The 17277-nt window shown below is 37.2% G+C and overlaps 1 protein-coding gene across 2 annotated transcripts in view; it reads right to left on the bottom strand.

Moving 5' to 3' along the window:
- The window catches only part of LOC149796484 (isobutyryl-CoA dehydrogenase, mitochondrial-like), a 73295-nt gene that overhangs the window by 31343 nt on the left and 24675 nt on the right, over positions 1–17277 (bottom strand). For both annotated transcript variants that reach the window (XM_089961198.1, XM_089961199.1), the window contains 2 exons: positions 10129–10298; positions 7408–7517 (listed from right to left, as the gene is read on the bottom strand). In XM_089961198.1, coding sequence (XP_089817324.1) covers positions 7408–7517; positions 10129–10298 — 280 coding nt within the window. The remainder of the gene's footprint in view (positions 1–7407; positions 7518–10128; positions 10299–17277) is intronic.

Below are 17277 nucleotides of genomic sequence, written 5' to 3'. Positions count from 1 at the left end.
TCAGCACTGCACTTATTGAATACCAATACCCACATCTGTCTTGTACATTGCATGATGATGTCAGCACTACAGTTATTGAATACCTACCATTACCCACATCTGTCTTGTACATTGCATGATGATGTCAGCACTACACTTATTGAATACCAATACCCACATCTGTCTTGTACATTGCATGATGATGTCAGCACTACATGTATTGAATACCAATACCGACATTTGTCTTGTACATTGCATGATGATGTCAGCACTGCACTTATTGAATACCAATACCCACATCTGTCTTGTACATTGCATGATGATGTCAGCACTGTACTGATTTAATACCTACAAATACCCACATCTGTCTTATACATTCCAGGAAAGACAAAAACAAGACCATGTTTGTTACTATAGATACTACTTAATATTTCCTGCCTTTCCACCACTGCTCACACTGCAAAAAAGATGGTTATACATCCAAGCACATTTTTATCCATAATAAAAAGTACCTTCTCAGCACAAACGGGCTATAGTTGCACCACTTGAACAGTTTGATTTTTCTTTTGTTCTAGGGTTTAACGCCATTTTTCAGCACAAGATAGGCTATACATGGCGGCCAGTATAACTGGTGGAGTAAGAACCCTGGAAAAACCAGGGAAGAACCACCGACCCACAAGAAGCTACTGGCAGGCTTTCCCATGTACCCATGGTAGCTGAGCGGAGAATGGACTCGAACCCACGCAGACAGAGGTGAGATGGCAGTGATACAGAACGGTAAGCACTTTAGACCACTCAGGGCCCCTTGAACAGTTGAAATTCATACAACAAACCTCCACTAAGAACATAAAAACATTTTTATTCAACAGAAAATTGGTAATATATCAGAATTTTATTCCTTCATGGTCATGGACTCTCTTAAATATAGCTACTGATCTAAAATATGTGACTATAGATCTCCAAACACTGAGCTGATGCCACAAACCGGGAAAGAAAATTTTGTACTAAATTATGTTGAAATCTCCATTAGTGTACATGAGCCTCTGAGTTCGATGCATGCTAAATTCAGCAACTCCATTTAGAGAAAGTTATATATTGGTCGACTAGTGAGGGCAATTTGTTCTTACAATGAAAACCAGGTTGTGTCATTATTAATAACTAAAGCATCAGAACAGCTCTACAAATACTTTATGTAGCTCACTTACTCTGCATGTCTAAGTTAGCGTTATTATAAACTCCAGGCCATGTATCATAACTGCTTCATTGAGGGGGGCAAATTTGTGGCTCAGATTTAGACAAGTTTGACTGTGTCAAAAATCCAGGGGAGATAATGTGAGTATGGTCTAGATATCTCATAACTATACAACAAGTGTAAGATTTTCTTTTCATGCTTAAACATCATCTCTTCCATGAGTCTAAGGTCATGGAACAGTATTCCTTGATCGGGACTAACTTCTTGTCTTCAGAGAGAACGAGAAAGAAGTTTGCCATCAGGGAATGGTTGCTGAGAGTGGTGTGATGTCCTTGATATGAAACGAGTAATTGACAAAGCACAATTTCCCCTTGTGTATCCTCGAAGCGGAGAATCTACAGCTGTTGCAATCCTCTAAGCTCTAAAATCCTTTTGATATGGACATCTCTGAAAGAAGCATGGGAGAGTGAAGGCCGATATGGCTTGTCTGGGTATGTCTCTCATTTTACCAAGCAGATCACTGATCCAGGATGCTTCATGTTAGTGAAGCAATCAGAGCTACTACAGTCTGTGCACATCATTTCTTAATTACCTTAATTAATTAATCAAAACTGATGAAGTGATGGCGTATGCCCACATTACATTCCAGTGGACTGAAGAAGCATTGAATGCCCATGCTTCAGGGATTGGGGAAAAAAGGTTACACATCAGACAGCCTCAAAGGGCACATAACTGATGGAAGGTTCCTGGAGGGACAACTCTGTATGAAGCAGTTGTCCTTTCCTTGACAATGAGTCAGCCAGGACACTGTGCCGACCTGAAATGTTTCAAACTTAAATATTGCCTAATATTGGGAGTACCCATGAAGGTATTCCCATACCATGAGACAAAGGTCTGGTGACTACTTCCCCCTTTGCTGAGGTATGTCGCCATGAATGAATTGTCCAACATTATGATGACTATGTTTCAATGGATACATTCCACCCATGTGTGGAGGGCATTGATAATGGTTTTCATTTCCAACAGACCAAAATGATGAGCCTTCTTCTGAAGAATCCATGTGCCTCTGATCATTACAAGTGCAGTAATAAGTGTGCTCTCTGACCCAAGAAACTGGCTCTGTAACAAATCCACCATCGCATTAAATTGGTCGAGGAGCTGTAATAAACTTTCTGACCTAAACAACGTCTTGTCTGATGCTTTCTCTGACAAATAAGCCATACTTTTGATGCATCTGGGATAAAGTTGCCGAGTTTAAACATGTTAAGAATTCCATATCTAGATAGAAAAAATGTTGAGAAGGCATAAGATATGGCTTCTCTACACTGATTATCCACCTGAACCATGAATGATTAAAGTTTGTTCATACTGTGAATGAATGAATGAAACCATACTTACTGATTATTTTGTTTTGGAAAGCCACCTAATCTGTGGTGGAAGACATCCTGAACTGAAATATGACATGGTCTAACATCTTATTCAAGGTATAACTTCAACGTCCTGGTTGATGCCTTCAACATATCAACAATACATTTGATACACTTCAGAGAAAGATGCCAAGTTGATATGTGTTAAGGGTTACGCACGTGGATGGACAAAATGTTGAGGAGGGATAAGGTCTAACTTTTTTACGTTGATTATCCACCACATACATAATGAGGGAAATAAAGTTGTCCACATTGTTAACCAAAAAGCAACTTAATGTTTTTTGGTGTGTTATTCATCAGTCTTTGAGGGGGATATCCAGACTCATAGTGAAGACCCAAGGGCTTAGACTGTAGCCATTTGAATCGGTATATGAAAATATGAGTTGTTCATTTCAAGACTGATTGTGTACACAAGGCAAAGCAGTGAAAGATGGCATACCTGTCATCTTGAATCGGAGTAGAATAAATTGGTTCATCCTGCTTAGATCTATCACAAGTCTCAATCTGCCATTTAACTAACCAGAAATGTTCGGGAGTAGACACCAGTATGTGTCTTGTTTTGTACTATCTCCAGTGCCCCTATACAAACAAAAACTAGATATTTTGGGGTGTGTAAAATACCTCCTTCATAAGATCACTTGGGAGTTAGTTCATGAAGGTAAGACAATAAGTGGAGGAGGTTTGAAAAACAAAATATGGAGATCCTCTGACACAGATTGAATCAACCCTCATTTTTCAGCAAGTCCTGGTTCAAATCTGACAAAATGGGAGTAGTCAAGTGCCTCAGGTAGGTTGCCAGAGGGCTGGTATCACTGATGATCAAAGAAAGGTCTGTGGAAGGAGAAACTGTGTTCCTCTCACTCCCCTCCATGCCTGTCTGTGAAAATGAGGACATATGACTGCCTAAAATTCACATGGCCAGGATTAAAAAAGAAAAAGCTGCCATTGTTGAGAATTGCCACTGTGATTTCTCTGGTGGCAAATTGTTCTATCTCTTGTAAGTTCCGTAACTGGGCCTGGCAGAGACAGAAGATTGTGCTGAAAGTTAAAGAGTAATTATTGTGCCTCTTGCTTTCACCCTGCCTGAATTCAATGCCCTGATAGAACTGGAGAACCAAAAGGGAAGGAGCACGTAAAAAACAGCAATGATCTATAGCTGCTTTTTTGACTAGATGAAAAATTACTGGATGCAGAGGGAGGCAGTCAACATAACATTGATGAATAAAACTTTAATGTGGCTTTAAAGACCCATCTATGCGCTTTGCCAACATTTAGTCAGGGACCATGTGAATAAAATATCTATGTATGGTTCTTTCTACCAGTTGAGTGAAAAAGTTGCAGATAACTAAAGAAAGCTCTTGCATTACAGGGATCATGAAAACTCTAAGAGACATCAGGAAATCGTTTGCATCTCTATCAATTGTGGCAGGATGGGGAAGGAGGGCTTTCTGACAGAGACAAAATCTTTAAAATTTTCTTTATCACTGCTGTGAACTCTGTGTGTGTGTAATTTAGATTTTTAATGTAGCTTTAACAGTTTTTCAGTCATATCACTATGATGTCTGTAGTGTGGCATTTTATAGTGATGTCTAGCACTGGGCATCATGCTGCAGACATGAGGCATGATGTCCCATATAGTCATATTATTCTGACACCAGTCCGACCAGTACTAACACTAACCTCTTAATGCTGTGTGCCTAGCAAGGCAACTGTTACTAACATTTGGTATGACTCTGCTGGGGTTCGAATCCCTGACCTTCCATATCTGAGGCTGCTGTAAACTAAATTCTATCCATTCTGTTGTCAGCTTAACATGTTCCAACATTTCCATTTGACCCGCTTCATTAATGTGGGAACTGTACTCCTCCGTTCACTGAGTCCAGGGATACAGTCTTCCATAATGATGAAGTATCATCAGCATGCATAATCAGTTTGCCCACTGGATACGCATCTGTAGTGATCACATAGTAGAATGTTGTTCAGATAACCAGTTTGGCTCAGTCGGATGGTTCCATTAGTAATGACAGTTCCATATGAATTTAATAGGAATAGTTGGTCCACTCAGTTGGCATGCTGGCTAGCAACAGTCATTCTGGATGGCTGACAGCTTGGCTGACTCACCAGTTGGAGATAACCAACTCCTGATGCTGCAATTGTACATAGTCCAGTTGGTCAACAGTCAGAACAGTATACCAAAACCAAAATAAACGGTACCTTGCAGTCCGGCCAGCTGGTGCAGTATGGATGCTATGGCCAGCTGGCAAGCCGTATTGATCAAATTACAAACCTTCATGTATTTCATGTGGTGTAAATGACACTTGTACACACACATGCCACACATGCAATGGACACATTCGATTGTAAACCTCATACCTGATAGGAGGAGTGATTTTAATCATGTGTTCCAACATTTTCATTTCAATCCCTTTATCAATGTGGTGACTTGTTCTTCTTCTGTACAGCCAGAGTCCAGACATACAGCCTTCCACATGGAAATGATGATGACATATCATCAACATGCCTCGTAGACCTGTTTGTTTTTTGTAAGCCGATATCATGTGTGATGAAAACCTGTATGTCAGACCAATAAAAACATTACAAATACCAAAAAAACTTACACGAAAAAATGTATTCATACATTATATAAGATCAACAGTGTTAAAACAACAAATACCATAAACAAACTAATTTTACACACATTTACATAATTATTTACAACTCTGAAACTTTTTTTCATTTTATTCTTTTCATTTTGAGTGTGTTGCAACACACACACGTTATTATATGCAACACAAGCACCCTTTGCCCTTTTCAAAATGTAATCAGGGGTTTTAAAGTCTATGCAGCAGGTCTCACTGTTTATTTTACACTTTAAAAATTACCTCAGTGTCTGCATTCATGGATTTCCAACAATCTGTATGTATTTTTTTACCATAGAAAAAGATCTCTCAGTCTGCGTTGTTGTGAGGCAAGGTAAGTAGCCACTGAATAACTAATTTCAGATTTGGGATATGGATGCCACCAGTACTAATTGTCTTGCTGAAAATATCCGGCCAGTAAATACAAAAGCTCTTTTACCGGTGATCATATGTTAATACAGGTACAGACTCATAATCCTCAAACTCATCTATAAGTGCTTCATGATTCAGGCATAGAGCAACTCAAAAACGAAAGAGTCACTACTAGTATATTTAAAAAAATATGTGCAAAGTATTTTGAAAAACGAATTTTCAAGGTGTAATCTTAACTTCTTTGAATTCATCATGGTCTCATTATTACATATTTATATTTTCCCCCCATAAACCCATAGTCCTACAATGCCAGACCTCAACCCGTCGTTTATTTTTGGGGCATCGATATCTTACTGCCCAATAATGGTGCTGTGTAGCGTGTCCTGATGTTGATTATCAGGTTGAGGTCTTGCATAAGTCAAACTTTTAGGAATATCTCACACACTTGGCTTCCTATATCGGCAGTTTTCTACAAATTAAAGTTATAATGTTTTAGTCAGACTTTACTTATACTGATGTCTTTTTCCCAATAAATTCAAATTCCCACACAACTAAATGGGCATGTTTTCAAGTTTCATTGGACCACATTTCAGTTTGCTGTAATGCGACGGAAGCTGGGAATACTGAAATCAGTTAAAAGGATCTCTTGAATGAAATGAAGTTATCTAAACACCTTCTTCAATATTAATGTATTTTTTATTTCTTTCATTAAAGAACGATACTTCAACTTAACCTGATTGTGCCATTCCCGGCTACCACTGCTTTCAAAGCATATTAGAGTTATCCCCATGTTGCTTGCGCATAGCTAAAAAAGATTCGGAACCATGTCTGATTTTTAACTAAATTACATCCACTCCTGGGATTAACAAAAAGTAATTTGTATTAAAAAAATAAACTCACCAGAATTCACAAAAAATGTTGCATGTACCCCCCAAAAAAACCCAAAATTTTCACTTCCTACACCACTGAAATAAAAAAAGTGGATGGCTGAATTTAAATACAGAATAAGCAAGATTCCTGGAGGTCCATGTTTACAGAATTAAGCGAAAGCAAAAACCTGCTTACATTTGAGTATAATAGTGACAATGTAGCTAGTCGTAAGGATGGCTAACCTGTAAGAGTTGCTTCCCTTAGTCTATAGACTGAAATATGTTTCTGCCAGATTTTGAAGTAGCAGAAAAAGTTATCCTAATGTAATGTGATCAGGTAATGTATTTGATGGATAAATGAAGAAAATATAATCCTTTCCTTCTTAGATATGCTAATGACTACTTTAAGATGTACAAATCGCTACTTTAAGATATATATACTAAAAATTAATAGAAGAAAAATATAAAAATGACTTCTTTAAGACAGATAAATTAATGACTACTTTAAGACAGATATACTAATAACTACTTTATGACAGATATACTAAAAAACTACTTTAAGATAGATCTACAAATAACAACTCTATAACAGACATAAATAACTACTTTATGACAGATATACTAAAAAACTACTTTAAGATAGATATACAAATAACTACTCTATGACAGATATACTATTAACCACTTTAAGATGTGACGGATTTCTGTGGAATAAAATCTTTCAAGCTAGCATTGAATGAAATTAAAAGTCCATTGAAGTCATTGTCACAATCCATGCTTTTATGGTACCCACATGGGTCAGTGCTGATCAAATAACAGTATGGTGAACAAAAATTGATTAAAAAGAAAGTAAAAAGTTATTAAGTATATTTTAAAATATTTGAAATGTTTCGTGGTCAAAGTAAGTCCAGGTATGTGCATGAACTTACCAGGCTCTGTCAAACAGTAAGATGCTAGTTTCTCCATACTGGCAAGCTGAGGTATCCACTTCTTTCTGAGTTCATCATTACCAAACTCATCTATCATCCAGACACACATACTAGAAAAATTAAGTATAGGTTTCTTATTTTAATATAATAAAGTTATTTTGACATATATCAATTAAAGAATGCATTACCAGACAATACAAATGTATGTATTATGTCTTGGATAACAGTTAACCTCCACAGATTCCTCAATGCACTGATGTGTCAAATTTATCCTGAAAGAGTGCTGGACAAACTAAAACAGATGATGCATGCATACCATATAATGTGGACCAACATGATTTTGGAATCTATAAACTTATAACTACAATACCAAATTGACTACTGACAGAAACATCAGACAGAAAAATATCAGTAAGATGTGGAAAAGTCACTGAATCTGTACATCAGTACGGCGTGAAACAATCAATGAATCTGTACAGCAGCAAGATGTGTAAAAGTCATACTGCATCTGTATGGCAGTGAAGTGTGGAAAAGTCACTGAATCTGTATAGCAGGAAGGTGTGTAAAAGTCATATTTATTCTGTACGTCAGTAAGATATGGAAAAGTCATACTGAATCTGTATGTCAGTAAGATATGGAAAAGTCATACTGAATCTGTATGTCTGTAAGGTGTGGAAAAGTCATTTTGAATCTGTATGTCAGTAAGGTGTGGAAAAGTCAATGAATCTGTGTGACAGCAAGATGTGGAAATGTCATACTGCATCTGTATAATGTGGAAAAGCTAATGAATGTTATATCAGTAAGGTGTGGAAAAGTTGTTGTTGTAGGGTTTAACGCCATTTTTCAGCATACGATAGGCTATACATGGCGGCCAGTATTAATGGTGGAGGAAGAACCCAAGAAATCCCATATTGAATCTTTACATCAATAAGGTGTGGAAAAGTCATACTGAATCTGTATGACAGTAAGATATGGAAAAGTCATACTGAATCTGTATGTCAGTAAGATGTGGAAATGTCATACTGCATCTGTACGTCAGTAAGATGCGGAAAAGTCATACTGAATCTGTATGTCAGTAAGATGTGGAAAAGTCATACTGAATCTGAATGACAGTAAGATGTGGAAAAGTCATACTGAATCTGTATGACAGTAAGATGTGGAAATGTCATTAGGGCTGTCAAAAATCACGAAAAACCAACCCGGGTACCCGTTGCAAAATTTAACGGGTACCCGTTAGCACATGAATGACATGTACAACCGTAGACCAACTAATTGTTATCCCCATTTCTTTAATATTTTATATGGCGATAGAGGCTAACCGTGTAATGCACTACTCGGTCTGATGCGTCCGCACCGATGTAGCTGCAAATGATCTGACCGCACGCTATTAATTAATAAATTTATTTAGAATGACCTTTGTACACCGATGGTAGGTATAATCCAACTTTTAATGATCACTGTGATCAGCCGCGTTAAATCCTTTAGTACACTCACCTTTTTTTAAAGTATAAGTCCTTGTTAGAACAGACCACGTTTATTCATCGGCTTTTGACCGCAGATTTGAATTACCCACGCATGCATGTAAAGCAGCTTTACCACATGTCAAGAGTAATGCGTTAAAACCGTCTTTGTGTGTGTGTGTGCATGTGTACGAAGATTTCAAGGTGTCTAGGTGATAATTGTTCATAATATAAATTGTGGGATTTCTTCGACATGTGTGTTCGGAAATCAAAGGTATCCATCTGGATTTCATTAAAAGAGCACGCAATGTACCGATCATTTAGCACCCACAATCAATAGTTATCGTCTACAAAGAGGTTTATTACCTGTAGAACAATGCTATGTTTTAACCTTGGTATATAATGCCTCGGGGATAACGGTTTGTCCTGTTGCACAATGCCAATGAATTTTATTAATCCAAACAGACTCTCTGATGTATTGTTTATTTATATTAAGCAGGGATCTGGTTTCTAATTAAAGCCATAGCTGTCACACCTGTTTGAAGTGGTTGGCGAGTGTGGCGATTTTATTTTACGGGTACCCGTGTTTACGCTTCAATACCCGGGTTTTTCAATACGGTCGGGTACCCGAGTACCCGTTGACAGCCCTAAATGTCATACTGCGTCTGTAAGTCAGTAAGATGTGGAAAGGTCATACTGAATGACAGTAAGATGTGGAGAAGTCATACTGAATCTGTATGACAGTAAGATGTGGAAAAGTCATATTGTGACAGGGCATCCATTTCAGCTGTTAACATGCGTAAGTACCACCTTTAGTCATTAAACATATATTATATAAACACCAATAAATAACTGTACCGATGATTTGACCCTGACCTTCCAGGTCAGGGTCAAAATAAGATTGCACATGAAACCATTTTTGGAGATGTTTAAGGTTTACAATTCCAAAACTTTTATAGAAAACATGAAAGGCAGTTAAACAAACAAATGGAAATACAGAGAAAAGGCACACATTAGTCCGATTCTTACAAGGCAAGCCCTTCTGTAATGAAATGGTGACCTCATAGAAGGGGTGGTCTCTCATAAGGGGGAGGGGGTAAAATAAAATGATACAAATATACTAGTTTGGTACCAAGTAAGGAGGTACCTGAACAAGGATATGCCTCTCTTTAGAGGATCTTCTCAAGTCAAAACTAATGTATTAATTCCATATCCAAGCCTTGGCAATGAGACAGAATAAATTTTCCAATGATGTACTTACTTATGGATAGAAATGTAAGCTGTGGTACTGGTACAACCTTGAGACAGAGCTTCAAAAATGATGGAGGCATCCAATCTGCTGAGACCTGTACCTCCATATTTTTCCCTGCAGTACACAGCACCAAAACCCAGGCTAGCTGCCTTCCGCATCACATCCAATGGAAAGATTTCCTTTTCAAGAAAGAGAATAATTACTACTCACACAATACATTCTCATCTATCATAATTAATGTTTGAAATATTAGATATGTAATGCACTTTGAATATATTCATAATAAAATGGGACAAAAAGAACATTGGCACCTATCAACAAAGTGTAGGATATAAATAGTGATTAACTTTGAGTAAATTCTTAAGTAAGGCATCAAATAATGAAACAAGTGATTAAGAAATAAAAGAATCACTATTTATGATCATGCAGAAAGGTCACTTACCTTTGCATTTATTAATTTTTAACCACTTACTTGTTATATTTTTTACCTGAATCATGAAGTTTATGTTTCAAATGGCTTTTAAATATTACTGATGTACAATATAGGTACGTCAAACTAACACTGTATTTTTTTTTGATCATATGTTGGATAGAACCTGAAAGAAAAAAAACAACTATTTGTTGCCTCAATTACAACTTAATAACTGTTTGATAACTTCCCATAAATTTGTAATTGAGGCATTAAATAATGAATCAGAAGATTAAGAAATCAAATAATCACCATTTATAATTCATTTAATTCTTTTAACCAACTATTTTAATGTTTTCCTTATTGAAATCAAGAATATAAGTTCACCATTTCATATAGTTTGGGAAAAATACTGATGTAAGATATCTTTCATATAATACCAGTTGAAAAACATAACTATTTGTTGCCTCAAAAAAAAGAAGACCCGACCTACTTTCTTACTTCACATATCACAGTGAATAATGAAACGGGAATCAAGAAATAAAGAAATATCACCATTTATAATCATATAGAAAGGCTTTTAATAATCTCTCGTTGAAATGGCAATTCTTCTGTTTTTCTAATCTCATTCATCAATCCAGCCTTATTTGTTTTCTTTACTGGAGAGAAAATACAATGATTGATGCATAAACTCTCTTATTGTTATTATAATATCTACTGGTGTTTTCTTAACAACTGGACAAAGGCCTTATAGTACGTATCCTTAAATATTATCGTTAATTAGTTATCTTTATTAAGTCCATCACGATAACAAAAATACCATGTGCATTTTAAAATGAACCCTTTGATGTTTTCTTATCCAACATGCAATAGTATAGACCAAAGACCTTTGGTCAGCTAGTCTCATTGTTTCATTATAGTCAAACAAACATAAAATATAAAGCTTTGTCATTTTCTATCTTAAACTTTAAAGACACTGTCTCCATTAAATTGATTTGTATACAAGTTATCTGTTAAGTGCTTGTACTGTTTTGCCTTGGATATAATTGACATTTTATTGCAAACCTATTATACTGTTATCTTTATTGGCAAGTATCACTACAAGTGACACATGATTGCTTGTCCTGACAACATCGGCCTGATAGCACATAACAGATCTTCATTTCCCTAAAGATAGCCTGATTTTTCCCTATTAGTAGCCTCACTTATTTGACCTCTTCTGATTAATCTTGCCATCTATTTGGTTTCAACAAGACCAAAGCTCTAAGCATATTTAACTAGGGTGTAAATCACACTGCATAGCCAGGTGGTTCTTGTGACAATGTATAGTGTAATTAAAACATGAATGAATCATTGAGTTAGAAGTTTAATTGATAATGGAATATATAGTATTGTCCTAGTACGTGAACAAGATCACATTTGTCAGGTAACTGAAAATACAGATTACAATTGACTTGTAACCTCTCTTTTCTCTCTTTCCAAAGGCTGCAAATAAAAACTGCCTGGAATAAATATGGTTATAGCAGCAGGGAAGTCGTACAGACCAGACGGTTCCAGCAAAATAAACCTTCCTACGAGAACTTTCTCCGTAGAAGCCTCAGATTTCAAAAATAAACCTTTCTACGAAAAACAATTTGCGTAAATTCGACACAGAGTGCATTTTTTGTGTGCAAATTATATGATTCTGGACAAGGAAAAAATACAACTTTTCGGGGGTGGGTGGGAAAATAATTCTCGTCGAATGTGTGCAATGCAAGATTAAGGCTGCAGATACTAATTTTATCTCACAATAAAACAATATAGTTGAAAATAAGATGAGTCCGAAAGCTAGTACAGTTGGAGAACCTCATTCTGCAAGATTAGCGCGAGAACAATTAGCGGCATTAAAGAAGCTCATTCCGACAAAACGATTATTTAAGAGAAATGTTCGTGGTTACGAAGATGTACAACATGGAATTTCAGAAACTTCGGCAAAATGGTTGAAGCCAGTGACCGGAACAATTGAACAGGTTGTGTATGGTGACGAAAAGGATCCAGATACCAGGAAAAGTGGAATTTTTCGCGCGTTGAGAAGTATTGAGGATCAATCACGAACATTACCCGAGCGATTAGCAATAGCAGCAGCAGCACAACAACTTGCAATTGCTGCTGGAGGAAAACCTGGAGATGGAAAACCTGTAGTAGGAAAACCTATGATGATAAAAGGAAAGTATAATATTGATAATTTAAGAGAAAATTTCACCGATGAGGGATGGAACATAATATCACAGCCACTTTATGAAATGTATCCTAATATAGATCATTTTGCTCGACTTGTGGAAAATATGTTTGAAAATCGAAGGGAATTTTTGACTGAAATAGGAAAAAAAAGATATGGAACTCGTGAAATTTGGTATGATTTACTATACAAAATTTACACAGAAAAAACAACAATAAAAAAGGTGGATGATAGATATTACGTAAGATATATAGCTGCAGCAAGAGCAACACAAAAATATAATAAGGAGCAGAAGGAAGAAAGAAAACAACAGGAAAAGGAAGAAAAAAAGCAAGAGAAAGAAAGAAAACAACAGGAGAAGAAAGAAAAAACTAAAACACGAGGGAGAAAATTAATACCACAGGAAGATATTCAACCACAGGAACCAATATTTCAACCAGAGGAATTAGGAGCTAGATCAAAAGAAAGAACTCCACCTCAGAAAAAGGAAAGAAAATCGAAAAAGAAAAAAGATCAGAGTGATGAACCGCACAAGGATGATGGTTCGTTTATAATTGATCCTAATTTATCTGCTAGAAATTATTTGGATGAAAACAAGTTGTATTTAATCAGGAACTATGGTTCAACAGTTGAAATGGCTGCAGATGATTCTCCGGAAAATAAAAGATTCTTTTTGCGAAAAGATATTGATGCTGATAAAGTTGAAACGCTTGATTGGTATGCGATGATGTATTTTGGTACTTTAGGAAAACCAATAAGATATTCTGATGAAGATTTTGAGAAATTTACATCGGATGTTCATAAACACAGAGTAAAGTTATCACAAGGAAAATCAAGAGCATCAATTTCAGCAACACCTAAAAAAGATAGTCCTAAAAAATATTATAATCCTACAGAGGAATTTATTTCTAAATTAACATACCCCAAACTCGAACCATCATCTGAAGAAATTTCTGCTTTATTACAACCTCTTCCTCCTCGTCCCACTCCCCTTTCATTACCTACAGGTGAGGAAAGTTCGCCACCTAAGAGAGAGAGGGTAAGCCATTTACTTGATCCGGAAATTTCGAGAGGTATATCTGAATATTATTCATCGCTGCAATCGGACACACCAATACCATTTCCATCACTTCGTCCACGAGAACCATATTCGCCACCGAAGTCGTCGTTATCAGGGTCATCGCCATCAGGGTTATCTTCAACGCCGTCAGATGAAGTATTCTACGTAACGCCATTGGAATCTCCAGAAACAAAAAAAACAGGAAGCGGATATTCAGTTTGTCCCGACAGTGTTGTCAACGATGTATCTCGCCTCGAAGTATTAATCGGAGGAAAACGAGCTGGAAATAACTCCCGTGAGGTAGTCAACGAAGCATCAGATATTTGTCAGCGATTATTCCGCGGCGGTATCATTAATTCTCACATTTACAAAGAGTTTGTCGATGAACTCATCGATTAAAACAACATAATTGAAATAATATGATTGTTCACAAACATCAACGCAGACCTAATCAGGTCCGCATAGTAAACTCTCGATTGCCAGTGTACAAATATATTCACGGTAATGGATTCGGCGATATCATTGGAAGTCTTGTCACGCGAGTAATACCTAAAATTGGACCCGTGATTAAGCAATTTGGGTTGAAAGCGATAGGAAAGATAGGTGAGACTGCTGTTTCTGGTATCGGTAATTTGGCTAGTAAAGGCTTCAACGCTATCAAAAATAAAATATTAAGTTTAGTGCGTAAAAAACAACCCGTCAAATTACCTATCACCAGAGAAATGCCACCTGAAGTCAGTAAGGTCATAAATGATGCGGCAAATAAAAAAATAAATGATCTAGCGCAGGAAGCTGCTATAACAAATCTAGCGCAGGAAGTTGCTAATACAAATCTAGCGCAGGATGTTGCTAGGACAAATCTAGCAAATACAAGTTTTGTTTCGGGTGATGGTCTTCGTTTTAGACGATATTATTAATAATAAATGTTCGCACAAGTGTCAAATGAAGTATTTGACATGGATGAACCAGTAGGTAGGGATACATCAGTGCGAGATTTTCAGTATTTCTCGTACGATGTAGTTGAGCCAGATTCAAGAAATCGGAAGGAAATACAAGTCCACGATACAACAAGATATTTTCTTCCATCTGAGGCGTATATCGAATTTGTTGGGAGAATTATTAGGACAAACGATACCAATTTTGAAAGAAATTATGAAGTCGGATTCGTCAACAATGGTATCATGTCATTATTCAAGAACGCCACTTACATGATTGACGGAAGAGAGATCGAATCAATCACGAACAACGTTGATATAGCAACGACGATTGTGGGCCTAGCCAGATACTCGGATGATTTTACCAGGTCGGCCGGCCCTAGTATGATGTTCGCCAAGGATAATTCCGACTCTCCTGATTCTACCTTGTATGTAAAAAGACGACCTGTTGATCGCGCTGCTCCTCCTGTTGTTGTTGCTGCTTTTGAGGATATAATAGTTGGCAACAATCCCGATTATAACCTCGGATTTACCGCGCGAAAGGCTATGCTAACTACAGATGAACGAAGATTTTCCTGCGCAATTCCATTATCTCATATTTTTGGATTTTGCAGACATTTTAGAAAAGTTATTTACGGGGCAAAACACACGATAATTTTCGTTCGAGACGCCGATGATAACAGAGCCATCTGGAGAGAAGTGAGTGCGGATCCCAATGATGTCGGTAAAGTTATCCTTGAAAGAATTACCTTGTGGATGCCAGCGATAGTTCCATCGATGATCGTAGAAGAAAAATTATTGTCATTTATGAATCAAGGCGGAAAGTCCGTCATGTCCTGGTTGACAACGATGACCGACTCCCTCGATGTTAATATTAACGGAATATTTACCTGGCGAATTGCTTCACAGCAGGGCTCTTCCGCACCTAGACACATCTTTGTTGCCCTTCAATCTGCGGATAGATACGATCAAAATCGCAGCCACATGATATTCGATCAATTCGAGGCAACAAATGTTTCGTTGAGAATAAACGGCCAACAGGAGCCATCGGAGGAAATAGCTATCAATTTTGCCCAATATTCTACGGCACGCGCGTATCATCGATTACTAAGTTTTATGGGTCGCGATCAAAATATTGATACGGGATTGCAAATATCACAACTAGATTTTAATACATTCTATCCCATCTATTATTTTTCCCTGGAACATCTTGATTTGGTAAAGCAGTCGGTCGTCGATATTCATTTCAAAGCAAGAATTAACACAGGAGGAAATGCAAGAGCCATCGCGGTTATTCTCAGCGATAGAACAATGATCCTGGAAGGCATCAGTGGTAGAATGAGAGTCATCGACGCACCCGTAGAAAACATGTAATAAATTCCAAATTTAGATTAAGTGATTATTAATATGCCATACGATCACGTCAGTGTAACTCTGACCCCCGGTCAGATGAAAAAACTCCAAACAGCAACAACAGCACGGAGGGGATTAAGTTTAACTTTGAAAAATAATCAACTTCACGGTGGACCTAACAAACTATCGTTAACTAAAAATCAACATGGACATTTTAACAGAGCCAAATCAGCAAATACTGGTATTCGCCTGAATCTCTCAATAGGAGCAATCAGAGATATGGTCAAAATAGGTGGTATTTTCCCTCTATTGGCCGCTATTCCAGGATTGATAGCTGGAGCTCTCCCCGCGATTGGAAAGGCAGTAGGATTAGGCGCGCTTGGAGGGATAGGTTCCGCATTAGCAAAAAAAGTTACCGGAGGAAGATATCGCAAAAAAAAGGGAGGGATATTTCCTCCTCTTCTTGCTCCCCTCCTTCTTGCAAAAATGATGCAGCGACGACAAGGATCCGGCCTTTACCTAAGACGACCCCCGTACGGATCCGGGTTAAGTCGAGCCTACCAGCCTCAAATTTAGATTTAATCAGTGAAGCAAAAAAAAAGAAAATAAAATTTTTCAGAGGCGTATTTATGCGAGATCAACTACCGGATAAACCAAATCCTACCGAGACAGGAATAATAAATCTTGATAAAAATTCTGGTCCTGGCACTCACTGGGTTGCTTACGCGATTAATCCTCGCGAAGTTATTTACTTCGACTCATATGGATTAGCACCGCCAAATGAATTTATCAAATACGTGTCAAAACTAAAACTTCCGGTTTGGTATTCAACACTTCCAACACAAACATTAGCAGATCCACCAATATGCGGCCCAGAGTCAATTAACGTCCTTGATGCAATTTCAAAATCATCCAATCCTTATCGCAAAATTTTATTTGAATATACCTTAGATAAATATCATGGTTGACATTTACGGTAGATCTCTCTTTAGGAAAGAAAAAAAGGAAGTAGTCAACATCGATACATCAAAATTTGCCACGAGGGATGATATTAACAATCTTTTATCGCTGTCAGAGGTGGATCCTGGCGAAGTTGCTGTTTTTCAAAATACCGAAGGAAGATTACAAACCAGCAACGTCAAAATAACTGATATAATCAAGCGAGACGAATACCGCGATCACA

Source organism: Sinohyriopsis cumingii, chromosome 6 (genome assembly GCF_028554795.1).
Source record: "Sinohyriopsis cumingii isolate HCF-2022 chromosome 6, ASM2855479v2, whole genome shotgun sequence".
Taxonomy (NCBI): domain Eukaryota; kingdom Metazoa; phylum Mollusca; class Bivalvia; order Unionida; family Unionidae; genus Sinohyriopsis; species Sinohyriopsis cumingii.
The sequence above is the reverse complement of the archived record's forward strand: the minus strand, read 5'-3'. Positions and strand labels throughout refer to the sequence as shown.